Source organism: Saccostrea cucullata, unplaced genomic scaffold (genome assembly GCF_032062105.1).
Source record: "Saccostrea cucullata isolate Sc308-1 unplaced genomic scaffold, CSIRO_AGI_Scuc_v1 ctg2329, whole genome shotgun sequence".
Lineage (NCBI taxonomy): Eukaryota > Metazoa > Mollusca > Bivalvia > Ostreida > Ostreidae > Saccostrea > Saccostrea cuccullata.
This window is the reverse complement of record NW_026936006.1, coordinates 35,240-62,200: the sequence shown is the minus strand read 5'-3', so window position 1 is coordinate 62,200 and position 26,961 is coordinate 35,240. Positions and strand designations below refer to the sequence as shown.

Below are 26,961 nucleotides of genomic sequence, written 5' to 3'. Positions count from 1 at the left end.
TCAAGCACCGCTTTCCTGTTAATCATTTATATATTTGTCACGTGATTAAAACAATTGTAAATTTAAGGTTTTGCTTTTGTCAGTCTCAGGCTTCGTGTCATTATCTGTAACGAGGTTATATTCTGATATATATAACTTCATCTTTTTGTCAAGAATGTATTTAGTTTCTACACATATACCTCTCAAAACCAAAAATGGGGTCAATGCGCTATAGTACTTTTAATATGATCTTTTTGCACTATAATTTGTGTAGTGAATGAAAATAACATCTTTAACTTTTTGGGAGTTGATTTTATCACCTCTCTCTATGCATTTTCACAGAACAAACTGTGTTTCGATCTAATCACTCCTTTAAAAAATCATTAATGGAAAGTTATCACCTATGACAAGAAATAGTACATCAAAATGATCAAGAAATTTGATGAAATACACAATCTGTTCTTTATCAAGAGATATATTTTATTAATTTGAATACATTGAAAACATTTTATGCTTAGACTAACTCTGAGTAACAGAATTTTTATTTGTTAATTTTCCCACACTCGGTAACAGTGCGGAAAAGTTTCAATAATCAAAGATTCTCACTGACGTAGATTTTTAAAAAAATATCCAGGAAACCAAAACAACAGAGGGACAAAAATTGCTTACAGATGCATGGTTCATATTGCCTTGGCAAATATATCTCAGTGGAATAATTAGTCTCTTTTGATCGATAGCAAAAAATAATAATCACTCATCTATGTTAAGGAAGGTCAGAGTTCACATTCCTTGTATATTGTATTGGAAGTTTAATGGTGACGTCATTGAAATTTAACAAGCCAGATAAATTAATTAACGACATGATCATGCGTAAATAACAACTTGAATTTCTTTATTTCATCGATTATTTATAAAATCTTGTAAAATCGCAATGCTTGATAGCAATACAGTCAAGTAATCATGGTAATAGAAGAAAGTCTTTCGTCAAATATGACGTCATCAGCCTTGAGATGACGCAGCACAAGTGATCCAGAGGACCAGATTCACTGGTTTAATAATTACCAGAATGGTTAAATAAATATGATACCATTGTTGATTTTTAAATCTAATAATTAAAACTAAAAGAAAATAATTTATTTAATACAATGTGTATATAATATGAATTAATATAGTACCATTGAAGCTGCACAGGGATAGGGAATGTAGAGAATATTGCTAAACCCATTAGTGTATTAATAATTTACATCAAAAGTGCAAGGGCATAGACTATTATGTTTGATCTGAAATTTGGAATATTTATTGCTTACAGTCCCTGAAACGTTCTACTTTCCCACCTGAACGGTGAGCGAACGCTGAACGAACGGTGAAAGAACGCAGAGCGAACAGTGAGTGAACGATGTGTGAACGCTGAACGCAACTTGGTGAACGATGTGTGAACGGAGAACGGTGAGTGAACGCAGAACGCGAACGGAGCGCAAACGGCGAACGGTGAACGAACGGTGAACGCAAGATGAACGATTTATTCGGAATGCCTCAGATTTTTCCCTTGCATTTAAACTATTCTGTTGTATTCTATTGTTAAATGCTAAAATATAAATAAACAATAAATAAATAAGTGAATAAATAATTAAAACATTTTTTTCTGCACATACGTATGATGTTTCAATTCAATATTTTCATAACACGATTTTTATTGCCGTAAAACATGTATAATTGTTACCGAACACGTGTAGTATAAAAGATAAAATTAATTTACCAATAAAATAAAAATAAATTCTTTTAACTAATAAAATAATGTTGTCTTCAGAGGAGAAAACTACTACTTATAGAATGAATTTATTACATTGTATGATTGTACCACAGTTGTAAAAACTTTATACTTTATATTTCGATGCCACGGCAATTCCGTGTAAAATAACGATTTTTTATTAATTTACAAAAGTCTGTTGACATATTGCATAAATACACCCGTATTTAAAATTTTAATGCAATAAAATGATATATGTATTTGTTATTTTTATTTTTTTTTTGATTCTTTTTTAGCAAAGATTTACATGTATATGTATATCTGAAGACATTTCCCGACCGTGATTATACTCGGAAAAGATAATGGAGACAGGCATTCAAATTATATGTAATAGATTAGATTTTCAGAAGTAAATAAATAATATATTTGTTTAGATTTTATTTAACAGGACAAATGTAAAAGCAAGAAAGAGAGAGAGAGAGAGAGAGAGAGATGTAAGACCTCTTGATTCTCATATATCTGTTGCATCGAAAAAAATTCATGTCATTTTTTTCTAATAGTCCAGACAGTCAAAGTAATCAATTTTTTTAAGATTAACAAATCCACTTGACAGTAAGCTTTAAGCGTGCGTCGGCTTTTATATTCCTTCATCAAGTTCACAACGTTCACTCGAAGTGCACGTGCTTGTCCTGTCAATCAAAATAATTCGACACAATGGAGGTGTTGAAACCTCGCTTCACCGAACATGCCGAAGTCAAAGAGTCATTTAGAATTTCAAAGAAGTTTTAACATTTTTGGCATCATTTCTACGCTTGATTTTCGCTTTTCTACGGGAAAAATAAATAAATAACAGGACAGGGGAGGGTTAAACTTTCCAGTTTGAAATTGAATTTGAAGCATAATCCCTGCCAAATCAAAATACCACTGTCGGCGCATGTATGTATATAATGATTGTTTTGATGTATGTTTTAAGAATGATTTTTTTTTGTGTTACAATACACATTGAATGTTAATTAATATATACTGAAAATACTAAGTAAGAATTTGATTTCGGGAGAAAAGGCACCGGGGGGGGGGGGGGGGGGGCTCTTAATCATACTGAATGGCAAACATATTATTTCGTTACGGTGAAGGAAGGTTTTTTTTCCCCTTTCTAATTATACACTTTATATACGTGAAGTAGAACAAAACTTCTCATGTATAACATTTTAAACAGTTGGTCTTTTCTTTAATTTAAAATCACACTATCAATTTAATTCGCTCTACAAATATTTAATTTACTGAATATCTGCAGTACTTTCCATAATTCTCAGACCTATATGTAGTTCTACCATGTTTTCGTGCATTTTTTCTTTGAATACGTGTTAGAAATATTTTTTTGTATATTCTTGTCTTGTAAAAGACTTGGAATATTATCCATCCATTAACGATTTCAAATGCCGCGCTTGAAGTATTTGTACATTGCCCTTATTTAAATTTAATATTTTAGCATCGTTCTACTTACATGTAGGTTCTTAATGTATTACATGTATTTTCTAGGGAAATTGTTTGAATAAAGTAACAGCTAAGCTAAAATAATAGAAATATAAATATCGTACATACTTTTTGCATTGAAATAATTATTCTTGGAACACGATATCTTAGTTATTTAATTAAAAAACGTGTAAATCCTTACCATAAAAAAGATAAGTCCTTTCACTTAGGAGTTCCGAATGACAATAAAGACTGAACGATAAGTAAACGGTGAACGCAAGGTGAACGCAGAGTAAACGGAACGAAGAGCGAACGGTGAACGTTTTGTGAATGGTGAACGCGAGCGCACGGTAAACGGTGAACGCAAAACTGTGAACGGAGAGCGAACGGTGAACGCACGCTGAACGAACGGTGAACGAACGCTGAACGAACGCTGAACGAACGGTGAGCGAACGGAAAAATGGGAAAGTAGAACGTTTCAGGGACTGCTTATATAGTGTATATTTTGAAAAGTGCTGGGAGCTGATTCTGGTCTGCATAACATTATTTTTATTTATAACAGAATTTATGGAAAGTGGAAATGTTTAACTATAATAAGCATTTTTAGCAAATTTTTCAGTACTTCGCAGTCAGCGCTGACTAGCTCCCAGCACTTTTTGGGTAGAGGAAGTAAACATCTTTTTTTTTTCTTGAAAAACAAGGGTATGCCCGTGCATTTTCCTCATTTCCTACATTCAGCTGAACAATTTTCTTTTTATATAAAAGTCACGTGACCAACAGCTGATACGTGCGATATAACTGGTAATAACTACAGCCCAGTCCTATCTATCATTGATAGCTATATTACATTTTCTACAAGTATTCAGTTGCTTTGTTACAATATTTTAAAAGAATTAATATATATTTGAATTGTGCAAAGGTCACATTTTTCATATCGTTCCTTAACATAGCTGAGCACCTTAACAAACGAAATTTCGATTTCATTGGGATAAAAAATCATTCAGTAAACATGTGAAGTTATTTTAGCATTATCAGTCAGGAAAATACTAGTATGTAGAACAAGCTTTTCTATTACAAAGGGATTAATCATCATATACACTTTTAAGTGCATTTTGGTATAGGGAGAATTGTGCCTAATTGATACAAACCATTGATGTAAATGCAACGTCCAGCTGTTATGTTTACGAGCTTGTATGAACGTAACTGATTATCACAGCGGGTATTATATGATACTTAGGTGCTTCTGATTTCTAATATGTGTTAAGTTCTAAGGCCGCAAATATAAGATCTTCGCTCTGCAGCAGAAGTGACGTACTGAACAAACTTAACCTCTGATATAGCAGCCGTTTTCTTTGTGCCCAGAATAATAATTATTGATAGTATACACAGACCGGATCTAATTTTGTCAATTTTTTTAGGGCATGCTAATTATTTTTTCAGCAATATAAGTTCAGTGGTGAAAGATCAGGATTCGGAATGGAATAACAATTAGATTCTAACAAAAAAATATACAATTAAAAATGGATTATACTATGCAATAAGCATAGGTCTCCATGAAAGGACCCCCAGCGTTTTATGGTACCTCAGGGGTTCTTCAACGAACTTTATATATACATTTATAAAATTCATATTCTTCTATGAAATATTCAAAAAGTATTACTATTGGAAATCTAAAACACATGATAAAACTTTAATGGCCTTTTAAAAAAAATTCACTTTTTCTGATACTATAAAAGGAAGACTTGACAACAAAGTTAAAACTTTGGGTAATCATTTTGGAATTTTCTGAATACAAAATCCAGTAATATTTTGCGTCCCATGTTCTTTCTCTTTTACTTAAACGAAAATCCACTTAATAAATTTCCCTTATCCAAGCATTCAAATTAACACTACATCTACTTACCATTTACATTTCTCCTCATTCTGTTACCCCTTAGGTTTTATTTTATTATAAGCATATCGAATTTGAGGCTATTTTAACAGATTTACTTAAATAGAGGAGGCATCCCTGCCAGGATGCAAGACATAGGATGATGTGACATAACTGCTATCTGAGGCCTTTTTTTACACGACGAATGATATTTAATCTACAAAGATGTTTGTAGTTTTCATACATGAGTGATCAATGGTCGGGTCTTCACACACTAGAGGGATATGCGTGTCCGAGATGATCTTATATGTCTATTGTTATTATTTCGCACATAGTTATTGTCCAATTCGATGACAGAACAACAAAGCATGCTGCTTAACTACGTTTACATTTTATCATAGACACGTGGTTTAGGTCAATTTACCTGTTATAGTTTTCTACATTTCAAACTTTTTTAATGGTTAGCCAAGGCTATTTATACTTCAAAATACGTATGAATTTTCAGCATTTACGGTTTTTACGACAAGAAATGCGCACGAAACGTGTATTCACTGATACATTGCCAGTATATTTTTTTTTCTCAGCACCACCATTTATTTATACATTTTGTTGTCCATATTGAGATTTTTGATAAGTAATTTCAAATGAGGGAAGATGAAAAATACAGAGCTTTTGACGACTTTTATTTCATTTCATAGACGCATAATTGCAAAGGAATAACAACATTCTTTAGAATATAAAACAATTTTAAAACCTATAATACTTTCTGTGTGCCATTAATTACAGATAAATTTCTCATATAATACATGTACATGTATCTGTTTTTCTAGTAAATGAAATAAAAATCGACAGTCTAATCAGTCATCAATTTTGAATTATCATGAATCTTTCCACTATACTGAGTCAAAGTAGATCCAATTATGTGTTCAACACAAAAAAATTAGTATACTACCTAATATTAACAGTCAGCATTTTGCAGCGCGTGGCTTATTAATTTAAAACAAATACAGTCTAACGTTAGGTTGAGTATTGACTGAAATCTCCCATACAAGTTGTTAGACCACTATTCTACTCACTGTATTATTTAAATTAAAATACATATAAACAGTAATCATTCACAGCTATTCAAATAATTTGTTGGATACGGTAGATGACTTAGATATTCTAGGCTGCTTTGAACCCGATAATGGTTCACTAAAAACATTTAGTAACCCATTATGTAGATCCCTCTTGTGGATTAGCACCAACTTAGACAAATTAAGAGAATTTGCAATCAACTTCTTTGAAATTATGGAAGATACAATCTTTCCCTTAACAAGGGGCTCTAAAGACTTCTTTATGGTATAATAATTCAATGTGAACAGATCATTAGCTGTACACAGAGCCAAAAACGTCATTTCAAAAAGTTTCCTCAATGCCTTCACATCAGCAATAACATTATAAGCCTCCAAATCTTTTCCAATGAAAGTATTTACAAGACTGACTTGTTTAAAATCTTTAACATCATATTTGCTACAAGATTTCTTAGACACTTGTAAGGTATCTATAAAACCAGTGACAGTGCTAGCAAAACTGTCAAGTAATTTACATTTGACTAGCTGATTCAATAACAGTAGGAGAAAACATTGTATACTGTGCCCAACCAAAATAGGCTAGCTATCAACAGTCTTCAAGAATTCAACAAACTGCTGAAGTCCTACAAAGGGCTCTTTATGGTCAACCTTCTTGCCATTATACTTCAGCACACCACCAACAGAAGTAAGTCCAGTTGCTGCAGATGCTTCAGGACTAATTGGGGACTGTGGTGTCAAGAACTTGTTGAACTCTCTCTCTCTCGCCACATACTGCTGCAATCTGAACAATTTCTGATGTCCTGGTTGAAATGAATAAAATAAATATTGAAACCCCCGTAGTGTGTTCTTCTAAGTCAAGTGCAGCATAATTCTCTTAACCTTATATAATATATTCCTTCGATATTTTTACAAAGAAAAACTAGTTCACAAACTTAAACTAATAGTCTCTAGGACAAATACCACGTAAGATTTGTTAGTACTTGGTAGTTGATCTAATCTATTCAAAGAAATTTCTTCCAAATCAATTTCATCACGCAAACCAGTTTGCTGCTATATGTATCCTCTGCAATAGAAATGTTCGGAAAAGAACAATAGGTAAAAACAAACATAACACAAATAAATTAAGTTTCAGATACGGTGTATTTATTTGACTTTCATTCAAGAACAGACTGTGATGCATCTTTTGCAGACCGCTCTGACTTCAGCTCTAAACGCCTCCGCTTTGTGCTCCGCTTTGCTTGTTGTAATCGCTTCAGCTTCTGTCTGTTTTGTAGGATCCTGGAATGCTTTGGGTGTATCTTCCAGGAGACATTGTCAGTCTTTTATTCACCTGAGAAAAATAGAAAATATGAAATTGAAAACTTTTTCATATTTTTCACATTTTTATCGTTTTTTGTCTATAAACATATGTTCCCCCTTTGTCACAAAAATTCCTTTTTACAGGTAACATAGAATGTTATTTCACAAATTCATACCAAAGCCGAAATTCCCAGAAAATGAAAGGAATCGGAATTTCCTGGTAAAATGCACATCTATACATTGTGCCCTAAATATCTGCAAATTCTGACGAAATTCTGTGCAAGAATTTATGAAAAGTTGCGCTGACAAATGTTCATCTCTTTATTCAAGGTATGGCCAAATGCCTAAGTTAAAAAGTGCGGAAATTCCCGGAAAAAATGGAATCGGAATTTCCTGGTAATATGCACATTTACATATTATGTCCTAAATATCTGCAAAGTTTGGCGAAATTCTGTGCAGAACTTTATGAGGAGTTACGCTGAAAAAAAAAAACAGGACTGACGGATTACCGCCTGACTGATACTCTGACGGACGGGTAAAAAACATTATAACTGTTCAATAGCAGCAATTACTTTGCATTATTTTAGTAATCATTGAAAAGTCAAAGCATCCAATTCAAAATACTAATTAGGATAATTGATAACTTTTTTTCAACATATAAAATACTTGTAAGGTTATTGTAGGCACGGCCAGTGCCCCGTTTTTACTAGGCACCTTCGAAGCTGACAGTAAGCTTACTATTACTCCTGAAGAAAGATTCAATAATTATCATGCATGAATTTTTTTTTTTCAATATTTCAAATTATTTTGACAAATACCAATAAATGTAAATGTATTTTTCAACTTCCTCTAATAGACTGGTTTGACAACTTTCTTCTGCCATTTTACTCAAGGTACTGTCAACTTCCCTTTCCTTTTCCTTTAGACCTCCCTACGAAATTTCTAAAATGTTTAGCACTGCTAAGGGGGCATTTAAATAAGACTCCCGAAGCCACCATTGATCATTCTTTAAATATTACAAACACAATTTTTTTAAACAATAATCAAAGATTAAAAACACCAATGTACACAAGTTTATCCGAGTTTATTTCAGAACTATAATACACTAACTTACTGCTACCATTGTATTAATATTCCAGGCTTTTCCACCCTTTTCTGTTAGATGTTTTTTCCCTGTTGGGACATCGTTAAGTAGCCTACACTCTTGGTACATGTATTTACACTGCCCTTGGAGAATTTGAGCGAGTCCGAATCTAGTCTCTCCAACACAATCGGATAAATGCAAAGGTTGCCCACATCTCTTGCACTCCTTTAAATTATTTGCAAGGATACCAAGTTCGATTATACGTCTACCTTCGCTCCAATCATTTTTACCTGTTGGCTCAACAATTTGACCTATGCAGAAGAGATGATCAATCATATTTACAGTAAAACTCGGTTATACCGAAGTCCTTGGGACCTGTGAATTTAATTCGCTATATCCGTAATTCGTTATATCCGTATAACGAATTTGTATAACAATTATAGCGAATTTGCAATATGCATGTTTTCCTTCTAGTATTACTACCAAATATGTCAGGGTAGCAAATATGACAAAACATATCTACAATAACTTAGGTTTTATAATGAATTGAATTTAATATACAAATGCTAAAAGGAAATAAAGTCAGTTCACTTTATCATTTTTTTATAATCTTTGAAAGTTCGTTATAAAAGATGTAAATTTATTATATTTAACCTCAACGAGGTTTCGCTATATCTGTAAATTCGTTGTATGAGAGTTCGTTATAAACGTAAAATTTTACAAAGGTTTGTGAAAAATTTGCCGGAGACCCCCCCAAAAAATCGCTATATCCCTGAATTCCCTTTATCCGTCTTCGTACTAAACGAGTTTTACTGTATATTGATTTCGTAGAGACAACATTTCAGAACTATCGTCACAATGCAACAGTTTTGAAAAATGTCATTACAAAACTTCTATAATGAGAAGACACAATATTGAGTAATTTCTACCTACATTTTGCAAAATACACAGAAATTAAAAATGATTTCAGCTCGAAAAACAATTTAAAATTCATTTACCTGATGAGAAAAATAAAATTTTACCCTAAAGGAATTTAATTTCCCTCTGGTCCATCATATTGAGGACAAAATATTTTTTTTTGAAAAGTGAACCGAAAGTCAATTAATAAGGAGGTCCGTACACAGTTAATCAGTGCGTACAATATGCCCCCCTAACCCCCCCCCCTCCTGTCAGACACAGGGTTTACTGGTGAAGTCAGTGTCAACATATTAACATAGAAATGTTGTTTGATTTCACACCATATTTCAAAGAACCATCTCAGTTAAAGGGAACATTAAGGAGAAAGTAAAGAAAACACTTTCCAGTTTATAGTACTATACATGTACATAGAGGCGTCTTAATGTTATACACAGGAGACCTGACATAAACAAACTCAAAGCAGTTTAAATTCACTTGCTTGTTAGGAGTTAAAAGAACCACTATGGAGAAAGGATGTTTGGTTTAAAAATCTCATGGTTCTTTAACTTTCATACAGGATCCAAACTTTCACACACAAATAGAATTTTTCTCTGAGGATTTTAGTCACACTCTGCTCAAAAGTAATTTGAACTTCATAGGCTGGTGCACTGACTGGAATTAAGTAAACTGGTCATCAGCTTAGCATACATGTAACTGAATTCAAGAGTTAGGAGGACTTTTATTATTTTCAATAAAAAACTTCTTTGCCAACAACAGTGTTTCCGATTTAAATTCCGATTTCATGAAAACCACGGAGTCCCTTGTTTATGACAGCCATTAAAGATGTTTTAAATCAACTAAATGGAAAACATATCCTACCTTGTCTTTATTCAGGCAAAAATAGAATTTTTCTCTGAGGATTTTAGTTTTACATTTTTAAGTTATTTGAACTTCATTGGCTGGTGCACTGACTGGTATTAAGTAAACTGGTCACCAGCTCAGCATACATGTAACTAAATTCAAGAGTTAGGACTTTCATTATTTAAAAAAAAAAAAACTTCATTGCCAATATCAGTGGTATTTCAGATTTAAATTCGGATTTCGGAGTCCCTTGTTCATGCCAGCCACTTAAAAGATGTTTTAAATCAACTGAATGGAAAACATCATACCTTTGTCTTCATTTAAATGACATGATAGGACTTCAATTTATATACGAGCTAGATATCTGACCTTTTTAAGGTACATTAACCCTTTGCTCACTCATATGAAAATTTTCTTTAACTTTTATGATTTTCAAGAGGAAATGTACATGCTGAATAAAAAAAAATCAATAATAGCATGGCTTGCGGAGCAAATTTTAACAAAAAAGACAGTTGAACTTGGCAAATTTATATAGGAATTAAAGACATTTGTGTCATCAAGAGTTATCTCTCTTATCAGAGTATCAATGTACCTTTATTAAAACAACATCTTCTTCAGAGGGATTCCAGAATTTAAAGGGGAATTCGGAATTTGAATTTTATATTTAAACAAAAAGATTCCTGACCATTCCAAAGGTAGAAATGAATTTATAAATGCAACTAGAGGTACTGTGAGCAATGGGCTCACTATATGATTCGCCCCGCCTCCCATATGTGTATAAATGACAGTGTCCATGTTTTGCGATGGGAAACCCAAAATATGTGTCGGATCAAAAAGTAAAATAGAAGGTGCACAATGGCAAATATGTAATTATGAATCTGTGAAAGTTTCATCAAATTTCATACAGTGGTATAAGAAGAGTTGCGGATAAGAGATGGGTACCCCAAAGCGTAACAGACGGACGGACGGAATAACGATTATTATATACCCTCCCCCTTTTCAAGCGAGGGGGTATAATAAAGATAATGCTGATTTTAAAAGTAAAATTTAACTTACATGCCTTGTATGTAAATTGATTCCCTATCAGAAAATCAGAAATTAAACCAGGCTTTATTCAAAGAAATGTCTCCCTTATCAAAATGAAATCCATTTAGATACCATTTAAAAGACATTTCTTTTCTGACCATTTAAAGACATTCAGAAGCCATTTTATTTCATCAAATCTTTCAAGAATTCTCAACAGAAAGGGATGACCATTTAAAAACCATTTTTCATTTTATCTCCATTCAAACTCCATTCAAACCCCATTCAAACTCCATTTTTTTGGGGCCCTGCAATGCATATTAACCATTCCAAAACCATTTATGCAAATGAGATAAAAAATGGAAAAATAAATGGTTTTTGTTTTAGCCATTTAATATCCATTTTTAACACATTTTATTTATCATTGAAAATTGAAAATTTAGCTAGGTCCTTAATTAATCCATATGCATGAACAAACACTTTAAAATTCCACTTTCTTAGTTGCTGTAGAGTCAGTCACAAAATAGAAGTAACTTGCTCAATTTTTTCACATATATGCATGGTTTTGAATCCTAGAATGTTCAAATATAATGTCCTTATTTGATCTGAATAATGGTTGTCTCCATCTTTAAAATTTATATTTTGAATCCCAATTGTCCTTTTTGTTGCTCCATCATGTCCATATAGAAGCAGTACTCTAAACATGCTAAAATTTAAAGGAAATGCAAAAATATTATTATTTTTAAAAAATTACATTTAAAGTTTAATCAATAAGAATTTGCAAAAATATAAATCCAAGTTCCCTAAGTCTGACCCAGTTTAAACAAGATTAATCAGTTTATAGATTATTGCATCAGCATGTTTAATGCTCAGAATTCTTTAATATATGTTTTTTTCTTTGGAAAAAGAACATTTTCTGTGCATGACATTAATAAAAATACATACATATTTATACTTACCATTCAAAAAGAATAACGTAATAAGGTCTGTGTATGCATTTGCTGCACTTCTTCTGCCTATACTTCCCAAATGTTGGAAACATGAAAAACTGTCACATTATTATCATCCTACAAGAAGTTAGCAATTCTTTTTTTCTGCATTGACCATCAAATTTAATGTACAGTTTTGTCAGCATCAAAAATCACGAAAAACCTAAATACTCCTTGAAGAATAACTTCAGCCATCTAAACTCACTACAAGCTAGGTCAAAGTGCTCTTGTCCAATGTTCAAACTTACTGGAAAAGGCGGTAACTAAAGAGCATGGGAGGAAATCTGATATCCAGTGCCCCATTATAAGAACCTGGCACATGGCATCAATTAACCAACAAGAAATCTATCTAAAGCTAACCATTTTTTTTCACTTCTTCATTTTTCAGAAAATAAATGGGAGAAAAATGGTCCACTCAAGCAAGTTGGATCACCAAACTGGCATTTCTTTTCCATTTACTCAAATAAATGGAAAGAAAATGCTGCATGTTGACCATTTAAAAAGCATTTCCTAACAGAAATGGTTTTTAAATGGTTCCGAAAAAATGGTTCTGGAAAATTGAAAGATAGAGAAATGTAGGAAAAATGGTTTTAAAATGAAAAATTGCAAAAAATGCTAAATGAATAGAGATAAAATGGAAAAATGCCATTCCTTTTTGCTATGGGCTAAGACATGTAGAATAAGAAATTTTAAGATCATATGTATATGTGGGGAGATTTTTTTTAAATAAAGAATTTGATTTCATATTCATTCATTGTTAAAGACAGTGTCCACAGAGAAACCAATTTCCTGGAACATTGTTAGCTTCTAAAATTTTTATCTTCTCTAAATCCTGACATATAAAATAAGTAAAAACGTATAGATCCTTTCATATAAAATCTTACTTCATTTGATAATTGACAGTAGTTTTAACAATTTTAGCCAGCCTCTTGAAACACATTCCTATTACATCAACACATCATTAAAAGAAATTGATTCAAGATAAAAATTCAAAATTGGCGAAGCCCACTATGCATAAATTATCCCATCTTTCCGATATCGTTGATGTCCCTGGCATACTCTACTAACTAGACAGTGATTCCTTATAAATCCATTTCACTATATAATCAATAGATCCCACCCTAACACCAGAACCCCTGAACCTCAGGCCATAAAATTCACAATTTTGGTAGAGTCACTCTTGCTTATTATAACTATGCACAAAGTTAATACCCAGGGGTAGAAAAAAAGATTTTCAAAGAAATAATGCATTTTCACTATATAATCAAAAAAGCTACCCTAACACCAGAACTCCTGACCCTAGGGCCATAAAATCTATAATTTTGGTAGAGGCATTCTCTTGCTCATCATAACTTTGTACTTCGTTGGTTTATTTAATACCTAGGAGCAGAGAAAATTTTCAAAGAATTAATGCATTTTCACTATATAATCACTATATAATCAATAAAGCCCCATCTTGAAACCAAAACCCATCCCGGGGCCAGTACATCAAGTTGTGACGCACGTCGAGGGACGAAAACGGATAGCAATAGGTCACCTGAGTGACTCTCATCAATATGTACATGTAACATCATATGAAGTTTGATGAAAATATTTAAATACATGTACTTTCTTTTAATCTGAGCTTTAAACTGAGCTAACTGTAAAATGTGACGGAAAGACATAACAAACACTGTTTACCACGGCCATATTCATGACGGGACATAAAACCATTCCTAGCAATCCACAATTTGATACCTATCCTATTATGCTACACTTTTGCTTAAGGACAAAACTAATCCCATAGCTGGAAATATTTTAAGCCAAAGTTCAAGTGTTACTTATCTCATGTTTGTATCAGAAAATTTCATCGAAAGCAACAGGCGTCTATAATACATGCAGGAAACAAAATTGATAACTTGAGTTATATTGGGTAAGTAGGAAATTTAACATTCAGTAAGAAAGTTTCCATATTTCCAAAGAAGAGTTACTGAGATACGTTTTATATTCACTTGTCAAATTAAAATCGTTGGTGTCTGAGCTTGACCCCCCATTACCTATCGATAGGAAGCTCCTTGATGTTAAATCTGTGACTTGACACTAGCCTATACATCAGCAGAAAGGAAAACGCGCCACTAAAAATGGACTCCATTAGAAGCTCACAAATGTAAGTTCTCATGACAAGAATTTATAACTAAAAACAATTTCAAATTCATCTGTATTAGTGTAATCAGTGTAATTTGTTGACAGTAAAATTTGTTTTAACTTTTTACACCACTGAATTTAAAACATAATATTTATCCTAGACATTTTTAATAATAAATTTCACTATTAAAAAGAAATGAATGAATTTAGTTGAGTTGAAAAATGACTGATTCAGTTGATCAAGTATTTTTTTTATTTTATTATTGATGAATTTATTGTAAAAATTATCAATAATGATAATCATATTATAGTTTTACAAAAGTGAACAATGTACCCGCACTTTCTTTAGAAAGTGCGGGTATAAACATTCATTATTCAAGAATATAAATCACTCTTTAATTATTTTCAGTACTGAAGGCATACGATGCATATCAGAGTCAATGTTTATGGGACTGTGTCGTAAAGTGGGGACCTCACAACTGGTGGCCATGAGGAGAGATGTGATCGACATCAGTGATATGGCGGAAAATCAAGCGAGAGAAAGTGATAAGTTCAAAGGAATGCTGAGTGGAAGTCGCAAAGAAGGACTCAGACTGGAAGGATCAGATAATGACATTATGCAGTGGCCAAATGATCACCGTGTGATCTGGAAATTATCTCAGTCTCAGTATTACAACACACATAGACTAACACTAATCCTCTGTGACTGTTCTGATAGTCCACCAGGATTTACTTTGTTATATTTATTGTCACCTAGCATGAATAGAGAAATCCAGAGAGCGTGTGTTAGAATGAATAACAGATATTATATATCTAGTTCTAAACACAGACAGATCTTTTTATCTGAGTCTTCACTACCTTATAACACCACTCCACATGGACCCTGTATCAGTGGAACAATTGGAAGACACGAATATGATCATGCCATCTGTTTTGTCAGTAACTTTTGGCCTCCCTCTGCCTTTCCATGGATAGACAGATGTCACTCATGGCCCCAGCCTTATGTTGTAAATGATATAGTAAAGAATGGATGCCACTTTGTAGCAATTGGACATAAGCTAGGAAATCATGAAGATCATGAATGGAGAATTTCTTTCTCCCAAGCAGAACAAAAACTTGTGTATGTAATGGATCACTGTCAATTCTTAACTTATGGCTTACTCAAATTGTTTTTAAAAGAAATAATTAACAATGGAGTATGTGATGATGATAAATTACTGTGTTCCTATCATATGAAGACGGCAGTTTTCTGGGTGATTCAACAAAATGCAATACCTCACTGGTGTCCACAAAATCTCCTTGGGGGTTTCTGGGTCTGTTTTAAACTCATCCTCAAATGGGTGTATGAGGGGGTCTGTCCTAACTTTTTCATTCCAGGCAACAATATGTTTCTGAGTAAAATTCATGGTGTCAAACAACAACAATTATTTAGAAGACTGTCAGAGTTGTATAAAAAAGGTGCAGCATTCCTGCTACGTAGTCCCTCCATTAGATCTTGTATCTTAGATGTCCTCTATAACCCCAGAAACTCCATCTGTACAGATGATCATACTCTGATTTCTGAGTATGAGTTTGATAGAAATCTATTTCGTGAAATACTATTCTATTACGTAAATCCAGGCAAATTGGACATACAAGAGTGCATTAGATATCTACATACAATAGAACAGATGATAGGTTCACCCCTCCTGACACAGTATCAAGTCGTTATGCTACAGAACATGATCGCTAGGATCCTTCAGTACACTGCTTTTATGTTACACATGGAAACTTACTCATTTGACAACAAACTGAGTTATAGAGCTGACAAAATGTCCTGTCACATGCTGAAATTAACAGCCAAGTTTGGTTGTATTACAGATATGCTGTACATAGCCATGTATTATTACAAGACACTTAGATTCATGGAAGCTTTATCTATTATAGAGATAACCAAGGTCAAGTTAGCACAGCCATATGTAATGCATAGATATGTAGATACAGAGATGTATATTGAGGCTGTAGGGGGACAGTCCTGGTCTACAAAGATGAGACAGGCTGTAGCATGGGTTATCAGACTTCACAAAAGATTCCATTGCATCAGGGAATTAATACCAGTACAACAGTCTCTACAGAATAATCAGGATTTATTAATCATCCCAACCTTTATCCTGTTATACATGCTTGAGATTTTTTGCTACAGACATGTAGACACAATGCGAGTACAAACAGCTCTAGATGAGCTACAAACCCTAGTTCACTATGATCAGGGACAGCTTATACCTTTACGTCAACGAGACATATCGTGGCAGATTCTGGGGATCTGTCAACAGGTGACAGGGAACCTCCAGGCTGCTCTATACTCATTCCAACAATCTCTCAGACAAGAACCATACAACAGAATACACACAGCTGCAGAAATGAGAATACAGAGCTTGTCAATGGATTCCCTTAATTAATTTAATGTCAGATGATATTTGTAGGAGTTCACCTGATAGAGATTTATCATTTACATATCCTCTTCTGATTCTATATTTTCTTTTCTGTCTATTTTATTACATGTATTACAAAGCTAATCACTAGTCTATACAAAAATGAAAGAGGCACCATTGCTTATCATCAATACAGTCAAACCTGTATTAAGCAGCCACCTGCAGGGAGGCATTAAAAGTGACCTTTATAGAGAGCTGAGCTTTGGATAGATGTTCATCTTTTTATAGGAATTTATTTACAAGTATTTCAGTTTATTTGTGTTTATACATAATGTATTTCACTTGAAATATACAAGGAAGTTAGGTATTGGGCATAAGTGATCTCACTTTTAATTTTTTTTTATTCCATTTGAATTCAATGAATCCAAAAAAATTATTAAAATATTTGTATATTGAATCTTACAAGGTAAAAGCATTATCCTCCATCAAAACAAGAAATGAATGAATATTTTATGCAACGAAAAAATCCATCAATTATTATTTCATGAAAACTTGCTTTGTAAAATAAACTTCTGTACATATTTTTTTTTCAAATGCATGTTAGGGATTTTTGTATAATAAACAGACAAGTAACAGTCAGATGTACTCAGTTGGTATTGGTGTTAAATAAAGATTGCCCAGTATTTAACAATTCTTGTTCACAATCCTGCACCACTTGACCAATTATTTACATTCGTAACAAATATGGTGAATCAGCTGGCTACAGATCAGGTCACGTGATTATCTGTCGTCAATTCAATGTATAAATAACGGACCAACATATCAGAAGCAGAACAAAGAATTCCCTCATCAAAAAAATCAGAGATGGGATCAGATGTCATAAATCACTATGCTGTTTTTTTTAAAATGAAAATCTCTACCCTAAGCTTCATGCATTAGAGCAGACATTTATCGCTAAAAGTTTCTTAACAGCAGGGGTTTGTTAAAATCGTAAATGTGACAATGAAACTTTATATGAAATTGTGAGTGTGGCTTAAAAATTTCACTATTGTAGACTTGTTTATCTTTAAACATTTTGAAACTTCTGATGCCCTGTGTCCACTTAATTGTAGGATCACTTTTTTATTGTCATGTTTCCCATTTGGTAAACAAGGAAGTAGAGTAATAACAAAATCAAATTCACTCAAGAAAATCCAGAAGGTTACTTCCTTTGTTCATAAAAATTCAATACCACTTTGTTCATCTTTCTACCAATCTAACTTTGAAGTTTTGAAGCGACTATGAAATTCACATTAAAGTCTTATTATTAACAGTATAATTTCAGAACTTATACTTTAAAATTCACGAAAACCACTGACACTTTATTACACAGGGTTGAAGTTCAGGTTGTTCATGACAGCCATAATAGATGTTTAAAAAACATCTTAACAGAAAAAATACTGTTTTTCCATAATTCAAATGACATGATAGAAATTCAGGAGTTCAATTTTTATACTGTAAACAAACTTTTATTCACATGCTAGAAAATTTCGCAAAGTTCCCGTGAGCCTCATAATCGCGAATATTTCTCGCCGTGAACCAGTCTTTAAAGTCTCTGTGTTCTTTAAAATCTGATATAAAAAAGCATAAATAATGCTTTTTCACTTTTATAATCAAAAGAGCCCCACCACACTAGTACTCCTGACCCTAGGGCCATAAAATCTACAATTTTGGTAGAGGCATTCTCTTGCTCATCATAACTATATGTACTTCGTTGGTTTATTTAATACTTAGGAGCAGAGATTTTGAAGAAATTAATGCATTTTCACTATATAATCAATAGAGTCCCACCCTATCACCAAAACCCCTGATCCTGGGGCCAATAAATCAAGTTGTGACGCACGTGGACGGACGAAAACAGATATCAATAGGTCACCTGAGTGACTCTCATCAGTATGTACATGTAACAGCATATAAAGTTTGATTGATTAATTGTATGTTGTTTAATGTCCCTCTCGAGAATTTTTCACTCATATGGAGACGCCACCACTTGCCGGTGGAGGGCTACAAATTTTGTCCTGTGCTCGGCACTCAGGGCCTTTGAGCAGTGAGGGACCTTTTTCGTGCCAGCACCTACAACGACACGGGGCCTCGGTTTGTATGGTCTCTTCCAAAGGACCGGTCTCCACGTCCCACAGTGGGATTCGAACCCGCGACATAAGAATTGACTCCTTACTTCGTGACTCTAGAACAGACGCTCTAACCACTGTGCCATGCCGGCGACCATATAAAGTTTGAAGAAAATATTTAATACCCATTCTCTGTAACCACTTAAACTTTTGTGGCACGCATAGTCACAGATTTTTTTCAAATTTGGAAAGTACCACCTCATAAACTACTTCAAAAAATATAGTTAGATCATATGTTTGTTGAGTAGTTACCATGGAAACGGTGTCTAAAGTTGTTTTTTTTTTTTTTTTGTGAAAAAATGCAATATCTGGGCAAGTTTTTTAAAGAAATGCGGCTACTTCAATTCATGTTACTCACAGAAATAAGAAAAATAACATCTAACTTTAAAAGGCATGTTAAAACCTTGTTGGTATTCTCTCTATAAATATGAGAATTCTTTGATTAAAATAGCAGACAATAACTTTGAAATTGAATTATCTCCCTTTGATAATTGTGAGCTCTTCAGTGAGAAAGATAAAAAAAAAAAATCATTATACAAAAATGACTGGAAGTTGTTTACATATTGTCAGCATACAGCTCTGTGTATCCAGGAATTCAAGTAAAATCAACTGTTTTTCCTGTTTATTTAATTTGCATACAAATTTTAGCCTCTGTTTATATCCTACATGCAAAAGAATAATTTTGATATGTGAAAAATGGTGAAATGTACAAGCTAGACTACATAGTTCAGGAAATCAGCTCTGTACATAAGCATTAGTCTCAAGGTCTAAGGAGTTTCAAAAGGGGATTCAATATAAACTTGAAATATCAGAATTACTTGTATTATGAATTTGTTTTTTTTTTAAGAATTACTGTGTCTTACGATCAGTCAGAGTGATATACTGGAGGACTGCAATGAATACGGCATTAGAAAGCAAATGAATTTTTAAACTGAATGTTATTATAGAGACTAATAATTTCTAAAAAACTTAATATGTCCTTGGCTGAAAGGGAAAAAAAATTATACTGAATAATAGCTACAATTCCCATCCACAGGTCGTTATTTCAAATTAAGCAATATTTTTTGAAACCCATGGTATAATACATATTATATGGGTTACCTATACAAGCCCCCCCCCCCCCCCCTTCCTAAATGAAAAAGAGTTTGGGCATTTTATATTTTGTTATTGTTTTTTTCTTTGCTCTTAAGACTTTTTTCTGTGAAGAAGAAAATTAATAATTTTCCCTAAAAACATCTTGGAAATAAATGATATGTCCTGCCATGAAAATAAACCTAACTTAACCCCCCCCCCTTCTGGATCAAAGGTCGTCCCCTAAAACATAGTAAGCACAGTCATATTATGCAGTTTTTATACAGGATAAACAAGTATAAATGCATTGTTAACCAGTCAAAAATATACTTTTGATGATTGATGTAGTTGCATAGAAATATAAATTGTCTGTGAATCAGATTTAAAGTTAACGGTTTATCATTTCTCTGGACTAAGATACATTATGATTTAAACTTATAGCAGTTCAATATTAAATCTGTCTAGCAGTATTTTATTATTAATGAAAATAATTTTCTGACCCCCCCACCCCCCCCCCCCCAAAAAAAAAACAATTAATTAAAGCACATTAGCAGATTAATCGAACAGGTCCAGCAGATGTTTACAACAGATTATTATTGATTAAACTTTGGGAATATCACATCTTTTGCGTAGATCCAGGCATATTTGTGTTGAAATATTTACCATCAACATCGCTAAAATCTCATGTTTTTAAGAATGATATTTCAAAGTAAATTAGATTTTTTCGTCAACTTCTCTGAAAAAAAGTGACTGGAAAACACATTTTGACTGTCACTTGAAAAACTCGGATTGTTAAATATGGTTTAAAAAATGTACATTTAGGAGCAAGGGATTAGTTTACTAAAACAGCAGAAGAGTGTCTTTACATGCTTGTACCGCAATTCTCTACATACAAGAAGTCTTGCACTCAATATGGAAAGTGTATAGTCGTCCAATATTCTTAAATGCCTACCTTTATATCAATAAAACCTGAAAACTGTACTTATATAAGCATTTTCACATTATGCATCAAGCTAAAGGGAGAATGTAAAACCAGTTTTCAATAAAATACATTAAATATACGGGATCGAGGTCAGGATACAACATTTACAATACCAGTATTCCGAATAACCGAGTATATATGCATTATTTACAAGCTAATTCAAAGAATATGTGTCCCCTGCTTAAGGAGATAAGAATTTCTGTAGATTAAGAGGGGGGGGGGTGTCGGAGGGTGGTTGGGTAGGGGATGGGACACTTAAAGTAGGGCGGGCGGGACCATAGAGCGTTTTTAACAAAAAATAAGCTAACCTAAACGCTTTTTGAGATATCACACGGAAATGAGAGGTTTACATACAATGTCTTTTTCTACCTTTACCTTTTGCCCTAGAAATAAATAGGGGTCATTTTAAGCCAAAGTAAGTTGTGATATAAACTCAAATTGAAAAAGATCATAGGCTTCTTAAGATATCCCATGATAATAAAATGTTAAAACAGACAGAGGAGTGGGGAGGGTTATTTTTATAAAAAAAGAAAACGAAAATAAATGCCTATTTCCTCCCAATTTCAAAGTGATTAACAGCTAAAACTGTGTATTTTATTAATATATATACTAGTATGTTTTACTTATTTGGGTAAAACATGAGAAAAAATCTGCGTAACATTTAATTACATCCAAGATTTTTTCAAAATATGGTGATGCTTGAAAGTCCGATTTTAATGGAAAATATCATCGACTCCTCCCCCCCCCCCATCCCCTTATTTCAAGAGTTGGAATAAGGGATGATGTACTATTTAGCACTGGTATTAAAATAATGAATCAAATACCATTTAACTGTTTTTTTATATTTAATAAAGATTTTATGACTAAATTGCCATTAATATTGAATAAAATGGTAGCAAAATGTAGGCGGGAATTGAGAGTTAGCGTGCATAGTTCTTTATATACCACTGTGACTTTGAACTTTGACCTTCTGTCCATATGGGCACACATTCATATGATGCTAGTTATTGTTGACCAGAACTGTAATTTTGTTTCTTCATTTGTTGTTTAAAACACAAATATTAGTTATGACACAGAAAAAATGTTGTTTAGTTTTCTTAAATATCTATCAAAATCGGCCATTTTGACCTTGACCTTTGACCCTTAGTCATGAAAATTGACTTTTCGCTTTGTTTTTCCTATTGTTTACCATAGATCTAAATTTGATTTAATCCATTTTAAAATACTCAGGCAATTACATGGATCCTGATTGTATCTACGTATTGTACTTTTCTAGGATTTTGAAAGAAAGCATAAGTTTGTAACCATGGTAACAAGAAAACTAAATATGAATACCAAGTAGTTCTTTGTAGTGTATATTAGAACTATATGTGGACTTTCAAACCAATGTATTCATTTTTTCCAAAGTATCCGCAAAAATTTTTACCAGGCTTTTCAAAAGAGCCTAAAATCTACAATTTTCCCCAAGAAAAATCCTACCTAAAAATGAGGGATAATTTTTCTATGAGGAAAAAGTTACTGAAATACTAAAAATTTTCTAAAGCACTGGAAAATGATGAATTTTGGCAAAAAGGTGAAGTCATGTTGATAGCTTGTTCCATTAAAGACTTTTAATAAGTCAAAAAGGGTCATTTCTCATCAAAATTTAGCGATTTTTAGGCCATGAAAAATGTATGTTGGTTGCCATGGTAACCATGGACCATAGCAACCATTTTATTATGAATTTTAGGTACGTACACCAATATGGGAATGTATGCCAAGTTTCATAAAAATCCAAGACCATGTGTGCCACACTCTCTATATAAGAGTTTAAATGCTTACAGAGAATGGCTATTAAATACTTTCTTTGAATCTGAGCTTTGACTTGAGCTAAATGCAAAGTGTGACGGAAGGACAGAAGGCGGACATAACAAACACTATCTGCCCCAGCCATATTCATGACTGGACATAAAAATTATTCTTAGCAATCCACAATTTGATACCTATCCTATTATTCTACACTTTTGCTTAAGGACAAAACTAAATCCATAGCAGGAAATATTTAAACCAAAGTTCAAGTGTTATTAATCTCAAGTCTGTATCAGAGAATTTCATCGAAAGCAACAGGAGTCCTTGATACATGCAGGAAACGAAATTGATAACTGGAGTTATATTGGGTAAGTAGGAAATTTAACATTTTGACAAATTTGATTCGGTAGGAAAGTTTCCATATTTCCTAGTTAAAAGAGATATGTCTACAATATTATATTCACTTGTCAAATTAAAATCGTCGGTGTCTGAGCTTGACCCCCAAATATCTATCGAGAGGAAGCTCCTTGAGGTAGAATCTGTGACCTCACACTAGCCTAATCAATAGCAGAAAGGAAAATACGCCACTGAAAATGGACTCCATTAGAAGCTCACAAATGTAAGTTTTCATGACAAGAATTTATAACTCTAAAAACACAATTTCAAATTTATCTGAATCAGTGTAATATCAGTGTAATTTGTTGACAGTAAAATTGGTTAATTTTTTACACCACTGAATTTAAAACATAATACATGTATTTATCCTAGACACTTTAAGTTATAAATTTCACTATTTAAAACAAAATGAATGATTTAGCTGAATTAAAAAAAACTGATTCATTTGAGGAAGTATTATTTTATTTTATGATTTTTGAATGTAAAAATTATCAAAAATGATAATTATATTATAATATTATAATTTATAATTTTACAAAAGTGAAACATTCATTATACAAGAATACAAATTCCTCTTTAATCATTCTCAGAACTGAAGGCATACAACAAATATTAGAGTCGGTGTTCGTCGGACTGTGTCGTAAAGTGGGGACCTCACAAGTGGTGGCCATGAGGAGAGATGTGGTGGACATCAGTTATATGGTGGAAAATCAAGTGAGAACAAGTGATGAGTTCAGTGTCATGGTGAGTGGAAGTTATGGAGAAGGACTCAGACTTAAAGGATCAGATATAGACAATATGTTCTGGCTAAATAATCACCGTGTGATCTGGGACTTATCTCAATCTCAGTATTACAACACACAGAGACAAACACTGATCCTCTGTGACTGTTCTGCTAGTCCACCAGGATTTACTTTGTTAAATTTACTGTCACCAAGCATGTGTAGAGAAATCCAGAGAGCCTGTTTTAGAATGAATAACAGATATTGTATATCTAGTTCTAAATACAGACAGTCATTATCACCTGATAACCGTACACATGGACCCTGTGCAAGTGGAGCAGTTGGAACACTAGAATATGATCATGTCCACTGTTTTGTCAGTGACTTTTGGCCTCCCTCTGCCTCCCCATGGATAGACAGATGTCACTCATGGCCCCAGCCTCATGTTGTTGATGATATAGTAAAAAATGGATGCCACTTTGTAGCAATTGGACATAAGCTAGGAAATCATGAAGATCATGAATGGAGAATTTCTTTCTCCCGAGCAGAACAAAAACTTGTGTATGTAATGAATCACTGTCAGTTCTTAACTTACGGCTTACTTAAACTGATCTTAACAGAAATAATTAACAATGGAGTAGGTGATAATGATAAATTACTGTGTTCCTATCACATGAAGACGGCAGTTTTCTGGGTGATTCAACAAAATACAATACCTCACTGGTGTTCACAAAATCTCCTTGAGGGTTTCTCGGTCTGTTTTAAACTCATCCTCAAATGGGTGTATGAGGGGTTCTGTCCTAACTTTTTCATTCCAGACAACAACATGTTTCTGAGTAAAATTCATGGCATCAAACAACATCAATTATATAGAAGAATGTCAGAATTGTATGAAAAGGGTTTAGCATTCCTGCTACATAGTCCCTCCATTAGATCTTGTATTATAGATGTCCTCTATAACCCCAGAAACTCCATCTGTACAGATGATCATACTCTGATTTCTGAGGCTGAGTTTGATAGAAATTTTTTTGCTGAAATATTACATGCTTACCTACCACCAGGCAAATTGAACATACAAAGCTGCATTAGATATCTACCTACAATAGAACAGATAATAGGTTCACCCCTCCTGACACAGTATCAAGTAATTATGCTACAGTACTCGACCGCTAGGGTCCTTCAGTACACTGCTTTTATATTACACATGGAAACTTACACACATAAAAGCAAACTGAGGTATAGAGCTGACAAAATGTCCTGTCACATGCTGAAATTAGCAGCCAAGTTTGGTTGTATAACAGACATGCTATACATAGCCATGTATTATTACAAGACAATTAGATACATGGAAGCTATATCTACTATACATATGATCAAGGTCAAGTTAGCACAGCCCTATGTGATGCACTGGTATAATGTAGATACAGAGATGTACACTGAGGCTTTAGGGGGACAGTCCTGGTCTACAAAGATGAGACAGGCTGTAGCTTGGATTTTCAGACTTGACAATAGAATCCAGTACATCAGTGAACTGATACCTGAACAACAGTCTGCTCTACAGAATCATGATCATCTTTTATGTATCCGACCCTTTATCCTGTTATACATGCTAGAGATTTTGTGCTGCAGACATGTAGACACAATGCGAGCACAAACAGCTCTAGATGATCTACAGACCCTAGTTCACTATGATCAGGGACAGCTTATACCTTTAGAGTTCAGAGACATATCGTGGCAGATTCTGGGGATCTGTCAACAGGTGACAGGGAACCTCCAGGCTGCTCTATACTCATACCAACAATCTCTCAGACAAGAACCAATCAACAAAATACAAACAGCTACAGAAATGAGAATACAGAGTTTGTCAATGGATTCCCTTGAATAATTAAATGTTAGTTGATATTTGTAGGAGTTCACCTGAGAGAGATTTCTCATTTACATATCCTCTTCTGATTTCATCTTTTCTTTTCTGTCTCTTTTATTACATATATTATAAAGCTAATCACTAGTCTATAATAAAATTGAAGAGGCACCATTGCTTATCATAATTTACAGTCAAACCTGTATTAAGGAGTCACCTACGGGATCCATTGAAAGAGACCTGTATAGAGAGGTGACCTTTGGATAGAGGTTCATCTTTTTAAATGAATTTATTATATATAAAAAATATGCCAGTTTATTTGTGTTTATATATAATGTATTTCACTATAAATTTACAAGGAAGTTAGGCATTGGACATTAGTGATCTCACTTTTAATTTTTTTTTTTTTTTGATTCCGCATGACTTTTGTGGATTAATTCAATCAAAATTCAATGAATCCTAGAAATTTAATAAGATATTTCTATATTGAATCTTACAATGTAAATACATTTATTCACCCCCCATCAAAGCAACATTTTTTTTTTTGCGTAATGAATAAATATTTAATGCAATGAAGAAAATCAATAAAAAATTATTTCATCTAAACTTAATCTGTAAAATTAACTTCTGTACGTATTTTTTTAAATGCATGGATTGTTGTAAAATAAACAGACAAGTAACTGTCAGATGTACTCTGTTGGTATTGGTGTTTTAAATAAAGTCTAATCATTAATCTTTATTCATCATCAAATAAAGAATAGATTATACATGATTTTTTTAATTTTTGTTCACAATCCCGCACGGTTTGACCAATTATTTACATTAGTAACAAATATTGAGAATGTATGTTTTAATTCTTGTTCACGATCCCACACCGCTTGACCAATTATTTAGATTAGTAACAAATATTGGGAATTTTTATAATTTTTTGCTCACGATTCCACCTTGCTTCACCAATTATTTACATTGGTAACAAATATTGGGAATCAGCTGACTCCAGATCAGGTCACGTGATTATCTGTCGTCTAATCAGTGTATAGATAACGGACTAACATTTCAGGAGCAGAACAAAGAATTACTTCATAAATAAAACATCAGAGATAGGATCAGGTGTCATAAATTATTATAATGTCTTTTTAGCTC

General features: G+C 33.1%; 2 protein-coding genes across 2 annotated transcripts; both read left to right on the top strand.

Annotated features, from left to right (window-relative positions):
- The first annotated feature begins 14,310 nt into the window (after window positions 1-14,310).
- LOC134244551 (uncharacterized) lies at window positions 14,311-17,225 on the top strand. Its single transcript, XM_062726812.1, has 2 exons — window positions 14,311-14,441; window positions 14,829-17,225. The coding sequence occupies exons 1-2, from the start codon at window positions 14,416-14,418 to the stop codon at window positions 16,855-16,857; spliced, it is 2,055 nt and encodes a 684-aa protein (XP_062582796.1). The 5' UTR covers window positions 14,311-14,415; the 3' UTR covers window positions 16,858-17,225.
- Window positions 17,226-23,432: 6,207 nt separating this feature from the next.
- LOC134244552 (uncharacterized) lies at window positions 23,433-26,309 on the top strand. The gene is made up of 2 exons (XM_062726813.1): window positions 23,433-23,458; window positions 23,826-26,309. The coding sequence occupies exons 1-2, from the start codon at window positions 23,433-23,435 to the stop codon at window positions 25,840-25,842; spliced, it is 2,043 nt and encodes a 680-aa protein (XP_062582797.1). The 3' UTR covers window positions 25,843-26,309.
- Window positions 26,310-26,961: the final 652 nt, after the last annotated feature.

Coding starts and splice junctions, on each gene's coding strand:
- LOC134244551 (XM_062726812.1), top strand. CDS start 14,416: ATGGACTCCATTAGAAGCTCACAAAT. Junction 14,442..14,828: donor TCCATTAGAAGCTCACAAAT/GTAAGTTCTCAT, acceptor AATTATTTTCAG/TACTGAAGGCATACGATGCA.
- LOC134244552 (XM_062726813.1), top strand. CDS start 23,433: ATGGACTCCATTAGAAGCTCACAAAT. Junction 23,459..23,825: donor TCCATTAGAAGCTCACAAAT/GTAAGTTTTCAT, acceptor AATCATTCTCAG/AACTGAAGGCATACAACAAA.